Here is a 25,534-nt window from a genome sequence, read left to right on the forward strand (position 1 = left end):
TACCTCTGTCTTGGGGACCTCACTGCTAGTGTCCGGCTGGACGTGGTCAGTGACAGGGTCACAGCCTGGCTCGAGGATGGTCCCGTCATCTTGCTTTTCCTTGCCAGCCCCCTGCTCAGAACTGTGGTCGCCCTCCCCTCCTCCAGGGGGGCTTTGGGGGGTCTCCTCCCCCAGAGCTCCCTCCTCCAGCCCCTCTGTGTCTCGGCTGCTTTGTTCAGGCTCCTCCTCTTCGCTGGCCACCCTCTCCTTCACCTCCGTAGGCTCTTCCATCTGCCCTTCAGCCGGTTTCTCCTCCGTGGGGCTCCCACCCCCGTCCTCTGCCTCTGGGCTGGAGGCTCGGGCTGGACGCTGGCTGGCCCCCTCCTCGGAGCTCCCCACGGCCTTTTCGTGCTGCTGGGCTACCCTCAAAGCCCTGCCCTTCTCCTCCTGCTTCTCTGTCCAGCTGGGCGTCCTCCTCAGAGGAGGGGATCCTGGGGTCTTGCTCTTGGCTGGGAACACCTCGTCCCCATTCTCTTCCTTGGCCCCATTCTCCTGGGAGGACTCCTCGGCCCTGAGCCCCCCCAGGTCCGCACAGTCCTCCGACTGAGACCTTCGGAATCGCCTGGAGGGAGGGCGCCTTTTTATGGAGCCCCTTGTCCGCACCTGCAAGAAAGTGTTAAGGAAAATGATCTACACCTGTGAAAAAGGCCAAACAGGGAGGGCGCATGTTCTTTCAATGTCAGTCTCACACGCACAGCTTCACAAGCCCACCTGAGGATCATTTGATTTTCTAGGAGGATGTACCATTGCTTGCTATTTATTATAGGTTAGAGCCCTATGGGGCTGTGGTATTACATGGTAACCTGCAGATTTTTTCTGTGTGTGTGAAGATGAAAATGCTGTCTATCCAGTAAAAAAAATAACCTAAGATTTTACTGGCCTGTAAAATAACCATCAGCTCAGTGTCTAACTTAGCAATGTTGTTCTAACATTTGTCCTTTTTAATTGCCTATAAATAACCAGTTCTTTGAATGAGCTTTACCATCTTACAGGATCCCTCCTAAATTAACAAATTGAACAAAATCTCTCTCTATTTCGTACCAGAGTCATGTTTTAACATTTTGAAGTTTCTACTTTGACAAAGGTGAACCCAACAGAAAACAGGGTTGGGGGTCTGTGGGTGGCTGGTACCATGACCTCATGGGTGTGGAGCTGGACAGCTGGTGATCAGCTTCCTCCCTTCCCCCCACCCCACCCCCACCCCCCCAGAGCTGGCTAACCCCGGGAGAGCTGAGCAGCCAGAATCCTTTGCTTTCTCCAGCGAGGTCCAACTCTAGCAGAAGCCACACCTTAGAAACACCCAGCAGAGCTGCCTGAAAACCATTTTTTCTCTGGGAAGTGTGTGAATCTCAGAACCAGGCCTCACCTGGGTCCACTGGACTTTGTCAGAAGTTCAATGGCGTGTTTATAGTGGGTGTCCTACCTTACTCAAGTGATGTGTCTTTAAAAATTTATGTGCAAATTAAATCTTATTTTCTCACTGATTTGCATTTTGGTATTTGTCAATCCTAGTTGTCTCAGAAGTTTGGAATGAATACTTTTTTTTTTTTTTAATAAATTTATTTAGTGGCTTCTCTTGTTGCGGAGCACGGGCTCTAGGTGTACAGGCTTCAGTAGTTGTGGCGCACAGGCTTAGTTGCTCTGCGGCATGTGGGATCTTCCTAGACCAGGGATCGAACCTGTGTCCCCTACAGTGGCAGGCGGATTCTCAACCACTGCACCATCAGTGAAGCCCTGAATACTTGGTTTTAAAAGGGCTTCCCAGGAACTTTCCTGAGACCACAGTGAGGCTAGCCCTGCAGGCTATCAAGGCCCCAGCCCTCATAGCCAGCAGGGTTCAGAAATAATCCTGCCTGCTCCCTTACTGCTGTCACAGACTAAAGCCCCCAGTACTATGACCAGGTGGCAGAGCCTCCCTCCCTGCCTCTACATCCCACTGACATCCTGTGAGAAGACAGGGCTCTCTCCTGGGTTCCTCTCTGCTGTCGGGGGTCTCTCCATTGCCCTGGGCTGAAGGATCTCCACTCTGTCCCCAGCCAGCAGGCTCAAGCCTACCCCATCACCTCCTCGCCACCACTTTTGTTTCCTTGGGCCCTACCTGTTTCAACACATTTGACCTCTTTCCTAGATGGATCCTCTGGAAGGGCCCAGTAGATCCTGCTCTCTCCATCCTTAATTCTAAGGTCACATTTATTTAACTTTTCCTGGAATCAGAACCCTTTAATTCAGGGACTTCCCTGGTGGTCAAGTGGTTAAGACTCTGCGCTTGCACTGCAGGGGGTGCGGATTCGATCCCTGGTCGGGAAAGTAAGATCCCGCATGCCCGTGGTGCAACCCAAAAAAAGAAAAGAGCCCTTTAACTCTTAGCCCCTGCCTGGCTCTGGTCCAAATTTGCTGGGTACCTGCTTGGAGTGTACTGGACTGTATGTACCTCTGATTCTCTTGATTCTTACCTCCTTCTAGTAGGGCAGGGATCTGATGAAATCACACACACAAGTATCAGGGCAGTATCTACAGAAACAAGTGCTGCCATACATCTTTCTGCAAAGGGAACGAGTTGGGTATTCTTCAACTGGGGCAAGATGTAGTAAGAATGACTTGAACCCGTTCTGGGACACTTAGGAGTATTCATATCAGGGCAGGACAGGACAACCTAGTGACCCTGCCCTCCCTTCTGCTGAGTCACTGATCAGGTCTTTAGCTTTTGTTTTCAGCTTTTGACATAACTCTCTGTGCAGCTGGGATCAGTACTGAATTCCTGCCCCTCTCTCCACAAAGGATGGAGCGCTCCATCCCCTGCACCTTTCAGGTGAGTGGCACAGTTACGGGAAGAGCGGATGAGAGAGGCAGGCTAGGTAGCGGGTGCTCTTAGCTCAGGGATCACTTGCCAGGAAGAGAAGAAATTTCCTTTGTTAAAAACCACATCTTACCACAGCTCAGAAGTGTCCTCCTTTCTCCAGGACAACAGGGTAGAGGTGATTCAGAATTGCCCAGTGTCCGCATTTCCACAGACACACCACAGTACTTAGGATCCAGATATTACCTTATTGTAAGAGGGCAGATGACTGCCCTCAGGAGGCTGGTCAAAGCTGACGGGCACCTCCTCCGGCTCGCTGGCCCGAGACCACACGCCAGGGCTGCTGGGGGTAGAAGGTGGGCTGTGAAATGGTGACACCATGGCCTTGAGTCCAGGACTCTTGGGTGAGGCCCCAGGCAGCAGGGCCGCTGGATCAAAGACTAAATTGGCCTGTAGAGAAAAGATGAGGAATTTCAAACCCAGGCTGCATTCCGTAATGCCCAGGAAGCACTGATTTGATCCGGCAAAAATGCATTGGAACAGTCCCGATTTATAGACAAAGAGGCCAGAATAGCACCTGTCAGCACCTGCAGGCACCAGGCTCTCATGCTGTCAGCACCCTTTACCATCGTTCTCATCAGAGTCAAGAGCAGTTACTGCTTACTGGATGCCTACTCTTTGCTGGGCATGTGCAGTTTTCCTCTCTACAACCACCCTACATGTTCAGTTTTGTTCTCATGGCACACATTAGCAAAGTGTTTAAGGAATCTGCCCTGGGATCCAAGCCAGGTCTGTTTGTCCCTCAGTCTCCAAGTACAGGGTCTCTCTCGGTAGACCACAGTGGTGGACACAGCAGGCCACCACGCCTTTCCAGCGGGGAGCCAGCGGAGCAGATGCCAGTGTGTGACCCTACTTGCAGCATCGCAGTGCAGGTGCAACCAGACCAGAATGAACCCCGAGGGCAAGCAAAGGGGAGGGGTTACCCGAAGGTAACCGAGGCCTGAGGGAGTCATGAGTTTGGTGGGGGAGGAGGCGGTGGTCCCAGATCTATCCGACTGCCTCAGAGAAGGTGGTGGTGCAGATGTCTACGGAGGGACTGAACGTGAGTCCCTTGGTCCTCTAGCGCCACCTAGGGGCTCTTGTTCCTCCTGCTCTGACCTCTGCGTTTCCAAATCATTGTGCAGTTGCATCCTCCAGAGCAGGAGAGCCAGCAGCAAGGCCTCCAAGGGGAGGGACCAGGCTGGAGGGGCAGATGATGCTCTCCACGCAGACACACCCAACTCCAGATGTTGCCTCTTTCACTTAATAGCTGTGTGACCTACAGCGAGTCCAGTAGCCTTTCTGTGTCTCAGAGTCTTTATTTGTCCCATCGACTGAGCCTGACCTTTAGAGTCTTTTATGATCTGGTCCCCTTACTCTCTCCTGCCACTACCCGACTCACACCCTTTCCCTCCAGACTCCCCTCGGTGCCACCCTCCTGCCAGCCGAGGCTCTGTCACCTTGGAGAACTCCGACATGTACTTTAGGACTTGCACAGTATAGAACATTACACGTTTAGGACGATGTTCGTATTTCAATTGTGATTTTAAGAAAGAATTTATAATATAGACAAGATTGTGTCATTGTCCAATTAAAAATATAAAAGTTAAACAGCAACAGTGTGAGCCCACGCCATGTCTAAAAGTAGCATGTTGCAGGTGCAAAGGGACAGGTTTGGACCACAGAGGCTGTGGGAGATGGTGTGCTAGGATGGCTCAGAGGACTTCATGGCAGAGGGGATATTAACTGGGCATTAAAGGAGGTCTTCCTGCCCTCTCAGGGTCAAGCTGGGACATTCCCTCTGTCAGACTGCTTGCAAATAAAATGGGTCTTGCTAGCCAGCGGAAAACTTGAACTTTGAACTATGGACTATTCTAGTGAAGAAAAATCATAGTTCCTAACTCATCTAATAGAATACTTAGAAGAAAAATGAAGCTGGTGATGCACTTCTCAGTTCTTTCCCCACGTATTTCCAGCAAAGTAAGGTTCCTATGGGATTTGGCCAAATTATATACTGTCGCTGACATTCTTCATGAGATTAAACCATTAGAGATTAAACCCTCATTCTCAGGTTGCGATGTTTCCCAAAGAGGCTTATTAATGACTAGAAAGGGGAATAACACCAAGACTGCAGGGTACACAGCATTTGCAAACTAACTTCTGGCACTTAGATGAGGTCTGTGGTAGGCTGCCGGGAGACAGAGGTAGGGGTTCTCGGCTACACCCTTTGGATGGCTGCTAGGAGGGAATGTCTGAGTTCTGGGGTCCCTTCTGAGAGACCCCTGGTATGTATATGGGAGCCCTGCAGCCTCCTACAGCGATGGGCAGCCCACTCCCTCCCTGCAGCTGGAGTGGGATCAGGGCTTCTCAGTATGAATTAAACTTCAGGGGAGACCCCCCCCCCACCCCGCGATGAGGTAGGCTCATAACCCAAACCAGAAATGCTTCCCTTAACCCCAAATCAGGCTGGGGGCCAAATCCCTGGTCTCTCACATAGCTGGGAACTGCAGAGGCTGTGGCTACTTATATTGACACACCCCTAATGATGGCTTCAGAACAAGGTAGACGAGCCAATTTTATTAGTTGGACCCAGAGGGGAGGATCCAGTGCAGGAGAGCCTTGTTGTTCTCCTGCACAGAGACTGCGGTGAAAGCTGGGGCATCTTCTACAGGCCCCACCCAGATATATCATGCCTGTCCCTCCTCCGTGCTTTAGCTCATGCTGTTCTCACACCAGGAGTACCTTCCTCCCTCCTTTCCAGCCACTATTCTTAAGGACTGACTCAGGAAATAGGTATTTCCTAAAGCATTTGTTAATTACTCCTGCCCACTTGACTGTCTTCTCGCTCTAAAATTTTACCCGCAGTGGTTCTCAGCGGGGGTAGGGGGCAGGGGGATGATTTTGTCTCCAGGAGACATTTGGCAATGTCTAGGGACATTTTTCTTTGTCACAGTTTACTGAAGAGTGCTGCTGGCATCTAGTGGATAGGGACCAAGGATGCTGTTAAAGCATCTTGCAGTGTACCAGGCAGCCCCTGCAACAAAATTGACCAGCTCAAATAATGCCGAGGTAAAAAGTCCTGGTCTAGGGCTTCCCTGGCGGCGCAGTGGTTGGGAGTCCGCCTGCCGATGCAGGGGACACGGGTTCGTGACCCGGTCCGGGAAGATCCCACATGCTGCGGAGCGGCTGGGCCCGTGAGCCATGGCCTCTGAGCCTGCGGGTCTGGAGCCTGTGCTCTGCAACGGGAGAGGCCGCAACAGTGAGAGGCCCACGTACCGCAAAAAAAAAAAAAAAAAAAGTCCTGGTCTAGAGCAGTAGGAGTCGGATAGTTACCCACAATTTAGATCTCCGGTATTTACTCTCCTGTATGTCTTTTATTGTATCATGTGTGAAAACCTTGTCTCCCCAACAAGACTGTGAGATCAAGTGCAGTGTCATATACTTGGTTTACACTCCCAGGAAAGCCAGCCCCACTGTGGGCACAGTGGTGAGGGCTCTGGATGTATAAGGTGGCGAGGTAGGATGGAATGCTTTCCAAACAATGAACTTGGCCGTAGTGGTGTAATGACTAGCACCTGAATGTCAGCCCTGTGTAAAGCTGAAACGGTTTGTGGCTGCATTCAGGCCATGGAGAGGACTTGGCTATTCCTGGAGTGTTTCCTGTGTATAACATCCTTTCCCATAAGACTCTTGAGGCATCTGATTATCTTCAATCTCCATTAGGTACTAATGACATGAGCTCATGTTTGATAGGGTCCTTATTTTAGCATTTTGCTCCCAGGTAGAGCCCCTCATCCTTCAGGGCAGTTTGATCACTAGCCGGTTATCAGAGGTCAACTGTCCAGGTGACATCTGGGACTACCCTAGGAGCCCCAAAGACATGCAAATGTTGGATAAGAGAGGGGGTTGGATAGGACGTAGCATCGATTCTGAACTTACCTGGAGCTTCTCGATCAGAGGCGAGCTCTTCACCTTGACTTTAGGAGGGTGGCTTGCATTGGGCGGTGACTTCTATAAAAGCAAATGGACCAAAACAAGCAAATGAGTGAGGCGAAGGGAGGTGGGGTTCTGGCTGGAGCCCAGAAGCCACAGTTGGAATAAGAGGAGAAGAAAAAGTTGGCTTTACCACCTCATCACTTAGCTTCGGGAGCTCACTTACCTCCTGAGGTCCTGGGCGTGGCAGATTCCCCTTCCCCTCTCCCTCACCCTACCACTAACAAGACCACTTGAATCTATGGATCAGAGCAGGCAGGACGTCTGAAACACAGCAGGCCTCCTGTTCCAGGAAGAATGCCTTCATGGTCATTATGAGAGAACAGACTATGTCTGAGGGGGACAAGATCTTCACCTCATGACCTTCAACAACATGAGTCAACAATTGGAGGGGATTTCAAAGAGAAAGGGCACAGTGACCATCCATTCTGTTTGTCATAAACATAAGAAACCACAGAGCCGGAGTGAAACCTGACAGAGGTATACTTGAAGGTCTTCCCTTAAACTAATAATATTTTGGAAAACCCCACCAATAGTGTTGTTTATAAGTTATCATATTCTAGAACACTGACTATTCATTTTGATTAAACGGACATTTATTGAGTATCTCCTACATTCCAGGCATTGTGTTGGTTACATAAAAATGAATATGATTGAGCGCCTGCCCTCTGAAAGTGGTCAATGTCTGAGATATCTTGTGTGTGTGTGTATATATATATATATATATATATATATACGCACACCCCCATATATATGTTCTGTTAGTTGGGATATTTTTGTGATTAGTGTATTGTCAGGAATCTTGCCTGTCTTTGGATTTTATATTATCTAAAAAGATTGACTCCTTCCTGTTTTGTGTAAAATCCCTACAACTTGATGCTAGTTCCACAGCTATATTGACCCTCAACAGGTAGGAATGATGACAGCGATGATGATGATGATGATGATGAAGAAAAAGATGACTTCCACGCTGTCGGACAGAGACCTATAGTTTGGGGACCCTGCTCCTCGCACCCATGTGCTAATTTACTTGAATCATAAGAAGAATAACACAATTTCTTATAAATATTCTGAGATAGTTATTGAGTGAGATGATTGTATTTTAGTGATGGAAGGAGACAGATGCACTCAACTGAACTCCCTGTGACCTTTTTAAGGCCCAGCATTGCCGGGCGGGGGAGGTGCTGGAGCGTGGGGCAGCCACTGGCTGGGACTCAGGAGCTCCCTTCCCCAGTCCCTGCTAACTCCGGCTTTGACAGGAGCCAGACGGCTGCCCCAGCCTCAGCCTCCCCGGCCAAGACCCAGGCAGGTGGGTGGGTTGGAATAAACGATTCTAAGGCCTCCTCCAGCTCTCAGGTGCCTCTGGCTCCATGAGTTTACACCATCAGACATATCTCCAGAGCAGTCAGTCTTTCAAGGAGCCTTGTGTCCACCGTGAGAACAAAGAGCTTCCAGCCCAAACTCAGTTGTCTTCTGGGCTTTACAGTGAAAGTTCATATGAGGCCGCGTTTCTGAAGATACTGTTTAGGAACTGCAGCAACAATTGTGCTGACAAAGCTCACTTTATGTAATACTTTATTCTCTTCTGCAACTGACTAGTATCTTCTGAAGAGAGTGAAAATTCAATAAACACAGCCCCTTCATCATAGGACAGTGCTGGGAACCCAGCTCATGCCCTACAAAATCCTTGTTGATTCGAATTGAACTGCAAAGCAGGAAGAACCCAAAAGAGCCGCCAATGCCATTCCTGGGAACGGCTGAAGGTGGCAGTATTTCCTTTACTGTTTAACAAGTGGCCTCCGCTCATACAGTTGGTGGAGAAAAGTCAGCCTGACATCTCTATGTATGTATATATGTCCATATATGACATTCCTATAATGTCTAGAATAATGAACAGATTTTTCAGATGGAACTCTTTTCCAGCCCTCCTGTGGGCAGGCAAGGCAGGCTCAGTGGCCATATTAAACACTCTTTTGGGTGGGTCCTCCAGAGAGGGGCAACTCCAGGATACCCTGTCGGCAGGGGCTGGCTCCACCGTCTCAGGCCTGTGCAGGCATAGGGAGGGGGCAGGGATGAAGAAGGGATGGGAAGACCCTCTCCGGCACTGTGCATTGGGAACCGGGGGGTAGCCTGACTGGGGCCTTCCCAGGCCCCCAAGGCTCCCGGCACTAGGGCTCCTGCAGGCCGTGCCGTGGGAGTCCGGAAGGAGAACTGTGGCAGCAGCATCCACAATTTTCTAACCCAGCCAGACAGAGCTGGCTGCTCGTTTTATTTTTATGTGAATTTCAAGCTCGTGACAAAAAGTCACTGATCTCTGGAAGCAACGTCCTTCCCACGTGCAAGCAGCCTGTCACTCCACGTGGGACCTTCCCTCTTAAATCCACCCTCCCATTCATCCAGCCCTTGGCTATTACATGCCATTTAGCTGCTGGTGGTGCCCCATGGGATGGAACATGTAAACGTATTTCTCCCAGAGCCACTGAACTCCCTCCACTTTTATCCAGGGGATAAAAGTCCCCATCCGGCCCCCATCATGTCTGGTTAGTGTTCTTGTCCCATTTTACAAAAAAGGAAGCAGGAGCAGTGCAGTGACTTCTCTGGGGCTGAGTCCAGGTCATCAGGGGGCAGCCTCACGGTAGGCACCTAGTGGCCACGGCCTCAGCCTATTGCCTGACACAGACTCCAAGCCCTCAGGGTGAAGGTCACAGGAGAAGTTCACTCTCAGTAAAGAGAAGTTGTTGGTATGGCTTTGACCGGAATGCTGGCTGATGACCCCACGAAGATGGGGTCAGAATCATGATATCAGCACCTGAGGAGACCCCAAGAAAGACGTAGTGTTTTTTAAACTGGGCTTCTTGGGGCGTTCTCATCCCAGAAGACCCCTGTCCAGTTTTGGGGGGGAGTATTCTCAGAGCATATGGGGGGCCCCACCCCCTTCCCACTTGGTTGAGAGCGGCTCTGAGTTTCTGCTTTATCTGATGGACTTCTGCTCATATGCCTTGGGTTGACAAAAAGGTTTGAAAACCGTTGACCGACTCCAAATGTTTCACTTTATAAATGAGAAAATGTAGACACCAAGGGCCTTGCCCAAGCCCACATGACTATCCAGTGTCTGTCGTCAGGATGCTGGCCCCCAAAAAGGAAGCGGGGGAAAGAGGTATCACAGTTGGCATGTGGGAATTGGACTGTCTTGGGCTTGCTTGCTCTATTTTGGGGTTGGCCTCCCAGGCTGGACAAGAGAACACGCTAATCCATTTCTGGCGGGGACCACGACCACAGTGAAGCTTCCTGGGTTCCTCGGAGGGTGTGGACAAGTTGCTCTTACAGCTACAATTAGATAAATAAGGGTAGGTGAACATGCAGGCCGGGAATCCATTGGTGGCTATGATCTATGATACCAGAGCCTTTATTATGTTGGTAACATTGGTTATTAATATCTGAGGGCAATGAGGCCTCCTGTGTGCTCTGGTTCTCTTTCAGTGATCCAGAACAATAGCCAGCCTTTTCAAGACACCACAGAAACTCACGCCTCTCTCACACTGCAGTTCTGCTTTACGTGAGTGCGGCCCTCTTTCCAGATGCTTTGCACACTTGGAAGATCGTATCAGTCAGACCTGGGAGTCAAACATGACTTTCATGACTCCTGAATCTGGTGTGGTAAAATACTCCATGGACCCATTCTCTTGGCGGAAATGCTCAGGCTTGAAAAATAGTGCTCCTGTCCTTGAAAACCATAAGGGAGGCTCAGTAACAGGGGGTAGGAAGGGACCTCGTTTTCAAAGTAAAGGATTCAGGAAGTGTTAAGGACATTCACCCCTGAATCTGAAATGGAGAAATTCCCTGCACAGGTTTCAAGTCTAAAAGTGCGAATTGCGTGCCTCTTCCTATAAAAAGGAGAAAGAAAATCAATAACCAGCATCCTCTGAGCCCCCAGCAGCAGAAGCACTTACCTCTTCACCATTCTGGCCCAGCTCTACCCTGGGGGGGAACAGAGAGAGGGAGCAGGGCGGTTTCCTTCTTGTTGGCTTACTGGCTGGTGTCTAGAGGGAGGGCGACAGACAGACACACAGAGAGAAAAAGAGAGAGAGCTAATCAGGCAACAGGGAGGAAGAGGAAGGAAATAGAAACTGGTTTTAGGAATGTTTAGGGATGTCTGGCGGAGAAAAGAATGAAGGGAGGGATTGCATGTCTTTGCGACTGCCCGTTAACTTTATAAATTCATTCTAATGAACTGTCTACCCGTTTTGACTTTCAGGTTCTCTAGTCCTTTTCAGACTCTCCCAGTCCTTTCCTGCTGGAGCACCCTCTTTTACTTGTGATTCACTGGCCTGCCTGAAGCAACATCTCACAATGACACCCACACCCAGCTTCTAAGCACTGTCAGCACCTTTGATCGATACTATCTCCTTCACCCTTTATGACATTCTTATCGTGTCTGAAATTATGGACCGATTTTTCAGATGGGAGAATAAAAACGCAAAACAACGCACTAAAAAAGCATGACAGTTACACTCTCATTTGTCCCAAGGGGCCATGATAAACCTCCCCACACACTGGGGTTCCCTTCCCTCATTTCACTTCTAAGGAGCTCCTCACACTCTAGGACTCAAGAAAATCTAGCCCAAATCTCTCCAATGCTGCAATACCCCATTTGACACTGACCTCTCCAGCAGGATTCTAGAATCCACTGGTCACTGGATCCCTTTCCTTCCTGATCCCTGGCTTCCTATCTGAAGGTGCTTCTGTTTCCATCCTCTCTTTCTTCCCAATTCTCCTTCTGGAATCCACCCTTGTTCCGGATTCCTAAGCTTCCTAAGCTCCGGGGAGGAGCCTGGTGTGGGGACTTCTTTATTCTGAAGCAGTCCAGGCCTGGCACAGCTGTGCAAGAGCTAAGTCTCTATCAGTGGACGACTGGGGTGGACAAGCCCCGGGTTCAGACCCCCTGTCTCTAACAGCAGGGCTTTCAGCTCTCAGCCCTCCTGGCCACAGGGGAAGCCTCACTCTGGTGGGGAACGGTCCTGCCCAGGCCCAGCAGCATGGCGACATTCCTCACATTCAGAGAGACCCCTCTCTGGCTTCTCTTCCTAATTTGGTAATTACCAAGCCTCCTCCCTCCCTCTCCTCTGGGCCTGACCCAGACTTCCCCTTCCTCCAGCCCCATCCCAGGAGAGGGGCTCTGAAGCCTCCTGACTCACCTTTGCAGCGGCCGCCTGCTCCCTGAATCGCCCGGCCAGCTGGGCCACCGAGGGGGGCGCTGAGTCGTCCACACTGGCGTTGGTCTCTGCCGGCCTTTCCTGGCAAACCAAAGGGAAGCCAAAGTGAACCAGCAAATATGCACTTGGCACTGCTGAGCATCAGCACCGGGTGCCACACAAGGTGCTTGCTATGTGGCCACAAGCAGGGATGCTGCCACAGTGAGGTCTTTTCACAGCGTTTTGCAATTGGCTCCTGCATTCAAAGATGTAAAAAACCCGTTCAGTCAACTGCATTTAGTGAATGTTTATAGTGTCCTTGGCCCTGGGTGTGGCTCTGGGGATCTGGAAAGGAATAAAACTTGGTGTCGCCCTGGGGGTGGAGGTTAGGGCACCCAGGGATCTGGGAGGCAGGACAAGGCCGGGTTCCTCATCCCACGGAGACCCAGCCTGGAGAGGGCTCTATCAGGGACAGCATCTTCCCGTTGTCACATGAGGCTTCGAAAACTGTAGGCTGGCAAAATGCACTGGAGAGAGAGGCCTGTAAGTGTATCTAATGGGATGAGAAAACGTCTTTGATTGAACTTTTATTTATTTATTTATTTTGGCTGCATCGGGTCTTCGTTGCTGCACACGGGCTTTCTCTAGTTGCGGCGAGCGGGGGCTACTCTTCGTTGCGGTGTGCGGGCTTCTCTTGTTGCAGAGCACGGGCTCTAGGGCACGCGGGCTCCGTAGTTGTCGCTCTAGAGCACAGGCTAAGTAGCTGTGGCGCACGGGCTTAGTTGCTCCGGGGCACGTGGGATCGTCCCAGACCAGGGCTCGAACCCGTGTCCCCTGCATTGGCAGGTGGATTCTTAACCACTGTGCCACCAGGGAAGCACCTTGATTGAACTTTTGACAAGTATTTTTGTGTCTTGTTTCCCCTACTTAATTGAGTGCCTTGGGCATAGAAATGTTCAGAAAATATTCAAATAACATGAGAGTCAAGTAGCACGGCGATGAGAACCAGACTATCTGGATTCGACTGCTGAGTCTCTCCATCTCCCTAGCTCAGTGACCTTGGGCAAATGATTTTACCTTTCTGTACCTTGACAGGGATAACAGTAGCACATCACTCACAAGGTTGTTCTGTGGATTAAATGACTGACTATACATCTAAAGTCTGAGGACAAGGCCTAGGACATAAGAAGAGCTATAGAAGGGTTATTATTACTACGGGCAATGGGGTCCTTCCTTCCAAGAACACTGCAATGACTTCAGTTCTAGGGATTTGCATATTGCATTACTGTTCTCTACAGTGTCCTCATTGAGAGAGACTCACCCCTTTTACTGTTCTGTTCGTTTTTGCTGTGAGCTTTCTGCAAACTGGTGACCAGCTGGTTACCATGCCCCTGCTCTACCCCCAATGCAACCGTTGGTTTCCTGTGGCCTTCCCTCCCCCAAGGTGCCTCTAGGCCCCCTGAAGAGGCCAAGATGCACCCTGGCCACTGTTCACTCCCATGTGCCATTTGTCACCAAGACTCATACGGTGAGTCAGTAAGCACTGGAAACGGCCCCCTCACTTCTGCCTTGTTACATGCGGCCTAGGGAACCACACAGTTTTAATAATATTTTTGAAATGTCCAGTCTCAGAGACATTCAGCTTTGGTTTTTGGTGACCATGACGATGGCATTTCGTACACAGACTGCAAACTCCCTCTGCCCACGTCTAGCCTGAAACTGGGAGGATCTGGGTAGCAGTTTGCTCGGGAAAGTCCATTTCTGTCTTTCCACGGGGCTCATGGCCTGCAAAGACCAAGCATGCTCCGTTCCAGCTGCAAGCTTGCATCCCTGTACACCACCCCCCACTCTCTCTCACACACACACACTCTCTCTTTCTCTCTCTCACACACACACACACTCTCACACACACACACACTCTCTCTCTCTCTCACACACACATACACACACACACACACTCACATACACTTCCTAGGCCCTCCTTTTTGCGCTAGAATTGTCTCCAAGCTTTCTTACTTGGGTGCTCCCTCCAAAGGAAACGTCGCTGGTCACACCGTGATGCTGCCCCTGGAGCAGGGGAGGCACACACGGCCGCCTCCCACCGCCTCGGGTGAAGTTACGTGGGGGCCAAGCTTTGTGAAGGGGGCTTTGCTTAGAGATAGGAAAGAACTGCAGCGGCCACGGACCTTCAGATCTGCGAACAGGCTGCTCTGGAGGAAAAGACAGGTCCCTCTTTACTGTTTCCTGCTGTAAGTCAAGTTTATTCTCATTCCAGCCTAAACATCAGATGCTGATTTCACATAAAGATGTAAAAGGATGCACCTCTCTTCAAGATGCCAGAGTCCCCGACAGCGCTGGCGCGAGCAGGGAACCCAATGCCCGCTCTGATTAGTGCCCTACATGTGTCACGCAGGGCGTGGTCAGAGGCGAACATCTTGTCCTTGTGATTAATTAATTGAGCTGCTCTTGGCAAACATGCTGGGCCCATCAGTCTGTCCATCTGTCTAACTTCCCGCCCGCATAACAGCTCAGTCTCTCTGTCCGTTGCTATATACTGCTCGTGTCCTGCTGACAGTGCACTTTACCCTCGGCCCCGAAGGCGCCAATCACTGGCGGTGCAGGAAGATACATTCCAGATAAAAATAGAGCCGTACAGGAATCAGAAACTCCTCCCTAACTTCCCTGTCTCAAAACCAGGCTTGGCGAGGGGCAAGAGAACGATAAGTCTTCTGGAAGCATTTAGAGCTTAAAAGCTGGGTTGAAGGAAAGATTATAATACGTCTGAATTTGTTTTCCTGGAGCCCAGTGAATGGGTTTTCTTTAGAATGTCTATGGACTCCAGAGCTTGCTGAAGGCTGGCAAATCCACTCACTACCAGCACCTCTCCAGATGCTTCTCATCCTATGTTGTAGAAGAATGACTGATTGTTGCCTCCTCTCAGTTGGGCACATCGAAGCCCAGAGAGGGCAAGTAGCTTAGCCAGAGTCACACAGGAGAAGCCAGACAGAATAATCTGTGAAACACTTGACTCCCACGGCCTGATAATCCAGCAATGGACATCAGTTAAGTAGCCTAATTTGTGAAGGTGCTTTGAAAACTGTAAAGCGATATATAAATAGTGAAACTATTATAAGCCGCTGGGTTACGCAGGTACAGCAGAAGAAGCATGGCTTTGGGCGTGGACAGGCACCGTGGCTCAGCCTGTTTGAGGCTTTGCCTGGATTTCTGCCTTGCAAGTCTAGCAGGTACCACTAGTGACCTCCTCCAGTGGTTCAACCTCACACCGCCTTGGCCCCAGGCAGGTGAGAGTCTCCTTCCAGCTCGCCTGCAGGTGTCCTCTCTCTTTCTCTCTCTCTCTCTGTCTCAGCCCTGAGGCTGGTTTGGGAAGGTCTTGCTCCCACCTTGATTGTTCTCAGATCTGAGAATGACTTCAGTGTCCCTGCCTAGTCCCCAGATTTCCTGGGAACTCACCCCCCACCCCAGCCTCTCTGGGACTTAGAGTTCTTTCTCTGTTCCAGAGATGTCCATTAAGTGTTGAACATAGAGCCGGGAACACAGAAAGTCCTCCTCGAAGGGTGCTTTCTTTCCCTTCCCCCCATCCAACCCAGTTGTGATGTCAGGGCCTGGGCACCTGCTCCCAGAGTCACTGATACCCTAAGCTCACCCCTCTCTCGCCTGCATCCACATTCCGGGTCTTGGTCAGTTTTGACCTCAGCTGGTCCTTTCTTCTTGGGGCCAGTTTCCACATCTTAAATCTGTTTTCTGAACTCATCCCCCTTTGCGTCCTGCTTTAGTTGACCCTCGTCTTTACAGATTGCAGTCCCCCTGACCCCATTCCATCTTCCTGGGCCCAGATCTTGCTTACCAAGCCCTCACTGCCACCGTTCCAGCCTGGCTCTGCCAGCAAGCTTGGAAACCACTCCTGTGGTTCCTGTGAGTGCCGAGGCCGGAAGAAAATCACCTCTGGTGTTTATTTTCTGTTTCTATGGGACTTTCTTCTGAGAACTGAGGAACCCCTGTGTCTGGACAGCATGGAACTTCCCCCTCACTGTTGCCATGCTGAGTAAATACAATTTGGGTACCGCTGACCCTCCACATAGTGGAACCTTTGTGTACAGGCCTAAATCGGGCTCTCCGTACCTCCCTGGCTCTGCCCCTGTTTCTCCATCCTCCTCCTTGGTCCAAGGTCTAAGTATCTACCAGTCTCAGGGCCACGGGTTAGGGAAACAAGGCACCAGGGGAGGCTTCCTCATCTACAGCTTGGGGGAGAAGCAGTGAGAGGGCTCTGCCTGGGGGCTGAGGAACCCCTGCTCTTAGCTAAAAGGAAGATTATCTCGCTCACCAGAAACAGGCCAGACAAGCCAGAGCCTCAAAGTATAAGGTACGCTTGCTTCTTTGCTCTTCTAGAACTGTAGTGGAATTTTTTTTTTTTTTTTTTTTTTTTTTTGCGGTACGCGGGCCTCTCACTGCTGTGGCCTCTCCCGTTGCGGAGCACAGGCTCCGGACGCGCAGGCTCAGTGGCCATGGCTCACGGGCCCAGCCGCTCCGTGGCATGTGGGATCTTCCTGGACCGGGGCACGAACCCGTGTCCCCTGCATCGGCAGGCGGACTCGCAACCACTGCGCCGCCAGGGAGGCCCCTAGAACTGTAGTGGATTTTAAGACCACTTACCCCCTTCCAATATAACTATACTTAAACCATCATTTGAAAAGGAACAACAGACAGCCTCTTTGGGATGTCACAATGATTCCAGGGTCTTCCTTTACACTTACCTTACCCTTAACTCTTCCATTCACCCCAATGTTTAACCATTACCACCCGGGGACGATGGAAAGGACAATGGACTAGGAACCAGGTTGGCCCGTTTGACTTACCTACCTACTTAGAGCAGCTGCTATCAGGGAGGCACTGTCCTTACAGCACTTGATACATTTTCTACCACTCTCACAATACCTCTTCTCGAACAGAAAATGGCCCAGAGTTGCTAACTCACTCAAGTTAGTAAGTACAGCACCAGCGTTATCTGAAGATCTCTTTCCACAGGGACATGCTATATTAACTCTAGACTTTCACTGCAAGGGTCATCTTAGTCAGTCTCTCACCAGTAAACATTATTGTCCTAGGCCCTGCGGTAAAGCAGTGAACAAGACAGAGTTCTTGCCCTTAAGGAGTTGCTACTCCAGCAAGGGTAGCAAAGAGTAAACAGAGAGGCAGATAAGTAAGATAACGTGTTAAATGCCATGAAAAAGAGGAAATAGGGCACTTTATCTATGGGGGTATGGGCAGACATCTCTGAGTCATGTGAGTTGAATTCCAGCTGGGGAAAAGATGGGAAGAAACCTGTTCTGAGCAGAAAGCACAGAGAGGAACAAAGGCTGAGGGACAGAGAAAAAGAGAGGTGTGGCAGGGACCTGTTGCAACCAGGAGACAGGAGGAGAGACAATGGATGAGAGGCAGTCTGGGGCCCACTGCGTGAGGCCCCGAGGACCATGGGAACCTTTCTCTTTAGGTTTTTTATTTTATTTCAGAAAGTGAAATGAACAATACTCGTTCTGGAAGGGGAAAATCAGCAGTTTGTATTTTATTCATTTGGAGGGTTTCGAGGACGGACGTGACCTGAGTTACACATCAAAAGGCTGTCTGTGGAGGATGGATGAGAGTGGAAGCAGAGGGGACCAGGAGGAAGGTTCTGGCAGTGCTCCAGCTGAGCAGCGATGGTGGAGCGGACCAGGCTTGTAGCAGCAGATGGTGAGAGGGGGTGGATCTGGACGTAGGACAGCTTAGGAATTAGGACGTAGGACGTAGGAATTACTGATGCACTGAAGTAATTACTTCCCTTACTGTGGGAAGTAAGGGAAATCGGGCAATCAAGGATGACTCCCAGATGTTTGACGTGGACAACAGGATGCATGGGGGTATTTTTTCCTGGGTCAGGGAAGGCTTGTTGGAGAGAGAGATGTGGGTGAGGGTATATGGGGAGTGAACAGCTCTTTCTTTCTCGGTCATGAAAGCTTAAAATGTCTATTAGACATCCACGTTGAGATGCAGTGGAGGGAGTTGAATATATACCCAAGTCTTGAGTTCAGGGGAGGTGTCCAGGCTGGAAACAAAACTTTGAGAGTCACTAGATAGAGATAGTATTTGAAGTCACAGGACAGTATAAAACCAGGAAATATAGAACAGGGAAGGGGAGAGGTCCAAAGACTGAACTCCTTATATTAGCTGTGTCTCCTTATTAGCACTGAGCTGCCTTTCACTCACAAAGGAGGGGACCTTTCCTGTTATCCCAGTGGGAGGCTTACAGACATTTTGGTGCAGATTGCCAACAGGATGGGTCAAGGCCAGAAGAGTTCTTTGGCTTAGATGATAGAGGATAAAACCCTGGAATGTTACGGGAAGGAAGAAACCTCGTGTCCTCCATCTATGCTGTTGGGTCATGTAGTCATCACATCACCACTGCAGGATGCACTGGGATAACAGTGATTGGGGGAGTGGTGGTGGTGGCGTGGAGAGGAGGTGAAAAAGAAGAACGACAACTAGACAAGGCAGAAGAGAAACAGGTACACGTGAACGCTGATCGACTCTTTCACATAAGACCAAAAGAGTCCCAAATATCCCCTACCTACCCACTTGTTGGCTTTAAGAATCTGAAAATGGCAGGTCCTTGGCCTCTGCAATTCTCTCCCAGGGAAAAACCCAGGTAGGATGCTCTGCTAACACAAAGGATCCACGGGCCATGCCCCGTGTAGAGTGTCCCTCCGTGGGACCTCCAATGCTTCCCACTTCCTCCCGGGACGTGGTGCTGGAGCCCAGTGGCCTGGACAGGGTTCAGCAGCCCTCAGTCACTGGACACCGGCCTGACCGCTTCAGTGGTTTTAGAAGCAGGGTAGCCCACAGCCTCAGATGCTTGGCTGGCCAGCCAGGTGGGGTCAGCGGGGTTAGTGTCCAGGTACATTCCCAGGTAACAGCAGGGACAACAGAGAAATGGGAGGGAGATGTTCATTCTGAATGTCATGATAGTGTAGGACCTTATCAATGAAATCTCAGTGATAACGTATGTGAAATTTCTCTGTGAAACCTGTTAACTGTTGTATAAGCGTAAGGATAAAAATTTGAGTCTGATGGGTTTGCGGATGCACAGGGACCATGTGACAGGAGTGGAAAGAACAGCTAATTCAGAATCAGATCTGGGTTTCAGTCTTGGCTCTGACATATAATTGGGGTGGACCTTTCTGAGCCTCAGGATTCTCGTTGGTAAATGAGATTATTAACATCCATCAGCCTTTGCCCCAACCCAAATCGCAACATGTCCCCTGTAGTCTGGAGGCTGCACCACCCTTCTCCCATGGACAGCAGGAGGTAGCCAATATCCCCAGAGTCCCCACAAGATTCAGAATCAGGCCTGTCTGTGCCAGGCATAGTGCACAGATGATGGGGTTATGGTGCTGTATTTGGGGCAGGAGAGCACAGAGCTCAGGCTTCGAGCCAGACTGCCTGGGTTCAAAGCCAGGCTCTGTATATACTCGTTCTGTGGCCTTGGACAAGTTGCCTAACTTGTATGTGCCTCCGTTTCTATTTGTAAAATGGGGAGAATACCCCAAGGGATGCCCAGCGTCTCATCTAGTCTACCCTTGCCCTTCCATTCTCTCTGGGGCACAGGTCTCCCAGAGGCAGCCCCAGCTGGCTAGGTTGTGCTCCCTGCTGCTTCCTGCCACGCTTAGTCCAGGAGTGGGCCGTCACGGGTCAGCCATTGGTGGGCTACACTTAACAGGCACTTAACAGACATTCCATTCCTGAGCTCTCAAACCAGCCCAGAGAAACTGATGTGCGTACTAACTAGCAATCAAAAAAATAATAGGGCTTCCCTGGTGGCACAGTGGTTGGGAGTCCGCCTGCCGATGCAGGGGACACGAGTTCGTGCCCCGGTCTGGGAAGATCCCACATGCCGCGGAGTGGCTGGGCCCGTGAGCCATGGCCGCTGAGCCTGTGCGTCCGGAGCCTGTGCTCCGCAACGGGAGAGGCCGCGATGGTGAGAGGCCCGCGTACTGCAAAAAACCAAAAATAATAATAATAATAAAGCTAAGTTTAATTTTATGGCTTTTAGGGTCATGACCCTTCTTCTTTCTCCTCTACCCTTCCATCTCTCTTCCTCCTTCTTCGTCTGATTATGGTTATTGCTCTTATTTTATATGCTCTCCTGCCACCTAATTCAGGGAACTCTCAGAGGCTTGCCAGTAAGGACGCTGGCTAAGTCCTGAGCATGGACTGGGAGCCCTTTCTCGTGCCACCTTGGTCAAGTCACATGAGCTAGTGAAGCCTCAGCTTCCTCATCGGTACAATGGGAACAGCACCTGCCTCGCCTTCCTCCTGGGATAGCTGTGAGGCTCTAAGGACACAGTGAATGACAGCACACTGGAGGAGAGGTACACAGAGATGGGTAGGATGGATACTGTCTGCACCCCTGAGTTTATGGCCTACTGGGGAACAGGGGCAATTAAGCAAGTATTTAAAGTATGATGGGTCAGCCAGTGTGGAAGGCAGAATGATAGCCCCCAAAGATGTCCACATCCGAATCCTGGAACCTGTAGATATGTTAGGTTATGCTGGATTATCCAAGTGGGCCCCATGCAATCCAACAGTTTCTGCAAAGTGGGAGAGGATGGCAAAGGAGTCAGCGTCAGAGTGATGGGATGTGAGAAAGACTTGACCCACTATCGCTGGCTTTGAAGATGGAGAAAGAGGCCAAGAGGCAGAATGCAGGCAGCCTCTAGAAGCTGGAAAAGGCAAGGAAGCGGTCTCTCCCCCTGAGCCTCTAGAAGAAAGGCAGCCCCGCTAACACCTTGATTTTAGTCGCAGTGAGATCTGTTTTGAAGTTCTGACCTCCGGAACTGTAAGATAATAAATTTATGTTATTTCAGCTGCAAAGTTTGTGGTCCTTTGTTGCACTGGCCTTAGGAAACTAAAGCAGTCAGCAAGTACTGCTGAGCACCCTCTAAGGGCTCTGAGCTCTGGGGATGTAGCGCTAAAGCAGAGAGAGTCCCCACTCTCACTGGAGCTCAAGTTCCAGGGGACAGACAGGCTGTGAACAAATAAGCAAGTGCACCTGTAGTACGTGATTACTGCTAGGTGCCGTGTCAAAGGAGGCCTCCCCGAGGAGAAGCAGAGGGAGGTGACATTGAGTTCAGGATGCTGTGACTGGAGAAGGACAGGGCGAAAAGCACAGCAGGGGCACCCAACCTGGCCAGAGGCACCCAGGAGGGCTTCCGGGAGGAACCACCAACCTGGCCAAGCTTGAAGGGTGGGCAGAGTTGGTCACTCTCCCGCTGAGGGAGCTAGCTGCATGTGAAGGTTGCAAGGCCAGGGGCATCCCAGGGAACTACTAGAAGTCCCTAAGCCTGGTACAGGGCGTGTGGTATGAGGGGCAAGATGAGGCTGCAGAGGAAACAGAGGCCAGAGCAGGCAGGGCCCTCTAAGCTGGGACCCTGTTCTTAGGGCCATGCAAAGTCATTGGAGGGATTTTAGCAAAAGAGTAAAACCACTGGATTTATTTTGATGGTCCCTTTGGCGGCAGTGGGGGTGGGGAGACCAGTTCAGAGGCCACTGCTGTTGTCATGAAAGGTAAAAAAATGAGCAAATTGACAACCCACTGCCTCCTGTGGAGTCTTAACCACTGGACTGCCAGGGGAGTCCCTTCTACTGCCTCCTACGGAGGGTGGATCCTGGCCCCCAAAAGTCCTTTCACTGAGCGGAGCCTCCTGTTGGGTCCAGATCTGCCAAGGGAGCTGGGAAGAAGACTGTAGAGGACAACAGGAGGGGACGGGGCACCTGAGACCCTGAGGAGTGGACAGGGTCAGCCACTTGTGGGGGAAATGGCCACTATGAAAGAAACCCCTGATGATGGGGTGCCCAAAAGGGTTTTGATGAACAGGAATCTCTGGTCACTGATTTACAATTGTTAGCTGTGTCGTATCATTATGATCGCTTCCTGCAATCTGCAAACCTTCAGTGGAAGTTCTACTGAAAGCAGCAGCTTTTTATTTGTGGGTGCTTTTGAAAGGGGTACTGTGAGAATCAAAAGTGTCTATGGCCCACCACCGGTAAAGGAATGCCTTCAGCAAGAAGAGGTTATTGATTCAACCATTCAGTAGATATTAATGAGCCCTACACATGCCAGGTATTCACAGGGTGTTTAGGTCTACTAGGCTTATAGGAGAATGGAGAACAAGGATTCAGTAGAGGCAGAAAACTGGGACCAAGGGTGACCATGAGCAGATAAGTCCATCTGGGAATTAGTAACTATCTTAAGGATGGCTTAGACATAGGGTTGGAGCCAACACTGTAGATCTCTGGAGTCTGTGAGTCCGCAACAAGAGAAGCCACCGCAAGTGAGAAGCCCGAGCACCGCGACGAAGAGCAGCCCCTGCTCGCCGCAACTGGAGAAAGCCCGCACAGCAACGAAGACCCAACGCAGCCATAAACAAATAAAGAAACTTAGGAGAAGGATTGACTGACCAGGTAGGTGCAGGGAGGGGCCAAGACACTGCCCAGGTTTCTGGCTCTGTCTGCTGGGTGGACAGGGTGCCATCCACAGAGATGGCAAGCCCTGGGGAGAGCATGGCTGGGAAGATAGAGGCAAGAGGTGGCAAGAGAAGGGAAAGATGCCCAGAAGGGGTGAGTGAACAGAGCAGAGGGTCCAGAACAGACCCTTGAAAGACCTGCTTGGGATTTCTGGAGTCAGATGAAGCTGGGTTTGAAACTTGGCTCCTGTTACAAGGTGATGGCCGAGTCTGAAGACAGGCAGGGTGAGTGGAGGCTGGGAAGGAGATGGAGATGGTGCTGGGATGAGGAGGCAGAAGCAGCGACCTCGCGGTCCAGGCGGCGCACGCACAGCCATCTTCCTCTTCTCCCTCCCCCCACCAGTGGGCATGCAGGGGGGCAGGATCAAATTCAACCCTGATTCAGTCCCAAATTCAGTCTGGCAGCCTCAGAGCAGTTGGTTGTTTTTTTTTGTTTTTGTTTTTCTTCTTTTTGTTCTTTTTAGGGGAAAGGGGAAGAGTGTGGAAGAAATGCTTCTGCATAGTTAGCACAGGTGATGCAGAGGGATTCACTCACCTAGGCCAACAAGTGAATCTACAATCTGTTGGCTCTTCAGAGAGAGTCCAGAGACTCCTGTCACGTGCTCTCTTGTGCTGGTTAGTCCTGTAATAAACCTGATTTCACCGCGAGCCCCTCCGACTCCTGGGGTTTGCTGCAGCCAGAGGCCCCCCCCAAGAATATCCTTCCCTGGGGGCCATTTCTACTTCCCAAGCAGGAGTGATAATGAGTGTGTCCTGAGGTCTGGGACATTTGCCCTTCATGCCACAGCAGAAAGCCCAGGCATACCTTCTAAGATTAGAACAAGTCGCCCAAGGACCAGGGCCTGCCTCCCAGTCAGCTGCAGCCTCTCCTGTTACAGCGGCTGCTCTTCACTCCCTCCCCTCCTCCCTTGCAGTCTGGAGCTGGACTCTTAGCAGGAAGCCCCTTGGGATGCTCTGTGGGTTGGGTCACCCTGTCAGGGTGTGGTGCTGGGTCCTCTGCTCCTTTTTCTTTTACCATATCTTGGATTCATTCATTCATTCATTCTTCCTGTACTCCAGGCCCTGCACGAGGATATAGCTACGAACAAGATGATACGGACTCTTTTCATAATGTAAGTTATAGTCTAGTGAGGGTAACTGTTCAACAACCATCATTATTTTTACCCCAGTTTACTGTTTATTCGGGCGATAAATGTTGCAGAGGGAAAGGACTAGGAAAGCGAGTGACAGGGGGACCCGACCCAAAGATGTGCCGTTTAAACTGAGATGTGAAAGATAAGTAGAAGGGTTCCAAGCAAAGTGTGTGTGGTAGGGAAGGGAGCGAGGGTAGCCAAGGGCCTTCCAAGTAGAGTTACACAAAGGCCTGGAAGTGAGAAGAGCAGGAGGGGTTTGAGGAAATAAAAGAAGGCCAATGAATGTGGCCGGGAACTCAGGGAGCTTATCAAATACCCAGGGTTTTGCAAGCTTATTTCTTTCCACTGTAAGCAGCATCCCCTAACCCATTACCATATTAAGTGCTCAAATGCTGGTAAATGAATGAATGAATAAATGAATGCTGCCTCAGTAAACCAACACCAATGGGCTGACATTGTGAGGGCTTGATAAACATAGATCAGAGCCTTGAAGTAAAAATGGAAACAAAGTGTCAGCCAGGGTTGGCTCTAGGCATACCAGGCCTGAATAGTTAGTCCAAGGTCACTGGAATATAACTAGAGGGCAAAGAATGAGACCTTCTCTGATGAATCCCATACCTAACAGTCTGAGCCTCCAGACTCTACTCGGGCTAAGAAATGCATTATAATTTCATAGTCCCATCCCTGGGTATATCTGTTTTCTCTAGTTTTAATAACCCAATCTATCCTAAAACATGACCTATCTAAAAAATACTTTAAATGTGTCTATTTCTTTATCTAGAATGGTTGAAACTTTCTGTTAGCTGCTGACTTTCAGACACATTTCATCAAGGAGGCACTGAGGCACAGGGAGGCGTGGGTTCCCTATCAGGGTAGAATGGTGTGGAATGGTGTCTGCCCGGGATCTGAAATCCACATCTCTGGTCTGTTTCTGCAGCTGTTCTCAGACGCCAAAAGCTGTCCTTCCCTACTTTGCTTCCCCCGAAGCTCCAGGCAGGAGCCCATAATCTCCAGTATATCAAAGAGGCCCCATGCAAAGCACAGGACAGGCTCTACCTGCCTTAGAAGCTGACTCACTGGGATGGGGCCAAAAGGTTCCTGAAGCAGTTATACTAATTATCTTTCCCATCTCCTCTTGCCGCACCCTCCAAAGGAGAGAGAAGAAAAGAAAACCACCAAGCTGAGTTAAGTTGCTTCACTTGAAAGGTCTACTGGGCTTTATAGAACAAAACAGCTGACTGGGAAGGGTGGGGCGGAGGGTTGACGGTCAGCCTGCAGAGGCTTGTAGATGGCCTGATCTCTCTCTTCCACCTGTCCTTCCCTCTGGCTGCTCCCTTTGGGCCTGGGGCTGATTCACAGTGGGAGTGTCTCCTCCAGGCTCTGACTGGGAGCACTCTAGGGTCAAGAGTCCCACAGGAGTCCAGACCTGATGAGCTGCTCAAGTCCCCTCTGTGCCCAGCATCATCCCCCTACTGGGTGATTCTATCTACACTTAACTACCATTGCTCAAATGGCTCTCTTTAGAAACTGGTTTTGAATTAGTAATAGTAGCCTTTTGTCATGTATTTTCTCAACAATAATAAAGCAGCTAATTTACTGTAAGTTTATTGTGCCGGGTACTATGTTAAGATTATCTTTTCCAGTCCTCACAACATCTCTGTGACACGGGTTTCATAATCACTTCCATTTTACTCATGAGAAAATTGATACTCAGAGAGCTCAAGTAAGTGGTCCAGGATTGCACAGCTACTAATGGTAGGTCTA

General features: G+C 50.4%; 1 protein-coding gene across 3 annotated transcripts in view; it reads right to left on the bottom strand.

The window, feature by feature from the left end:
• RCSD1 (RCSD domain containing 1) overlaps window positions 1-25,534 on the bottom strand; it is a 68,150-nt gene that overhangs the window by 7,824 nt on the left and 34,792 nt on the right. For all 3 annotated transcript variants that reach the window (XM_033428008.2, XM_033428010.2, XM_033428009.2), the window contains 5 exons: window positions 12,064-12,162; window positions 10,819-10,908; window positions 6,815-6,886; window positions 3,083-3,286; window positions 4-642 (listed from right to left, as the gene is read on the bottom strand). In XM_033428008.2, coding sequence (XP_033283899.2) covers window positions 4-642; window positions 3,083-3,286; window positions 6,815-6,886; window positions 10,819-10,908; window positions 12,064-12,162 — 1,104 coding nt within the window. The remainder of the gene's footprint in view (window positions 1-3; window positions 643-3,082; window positions 3,287-6,814; window positions 6,887-10,818; window positions 10,909-12,063; window positions 12,163-25,534) is intronic.

This window comes from Orcinus orca, chromosome 1 (genome assembly GCF_937001465.1).
Source record: "Orcinus orca chromosome 1, mOrcOrc1.1, whole genome shotgun sequence".
Classification (NCBI taxonomy): domain Eukaryota; kingdom Metazoa; phylum Chordata; class Mammalia; order Artiodactyla; family Delphinidae; genus Orcinus; species Orcinus orca.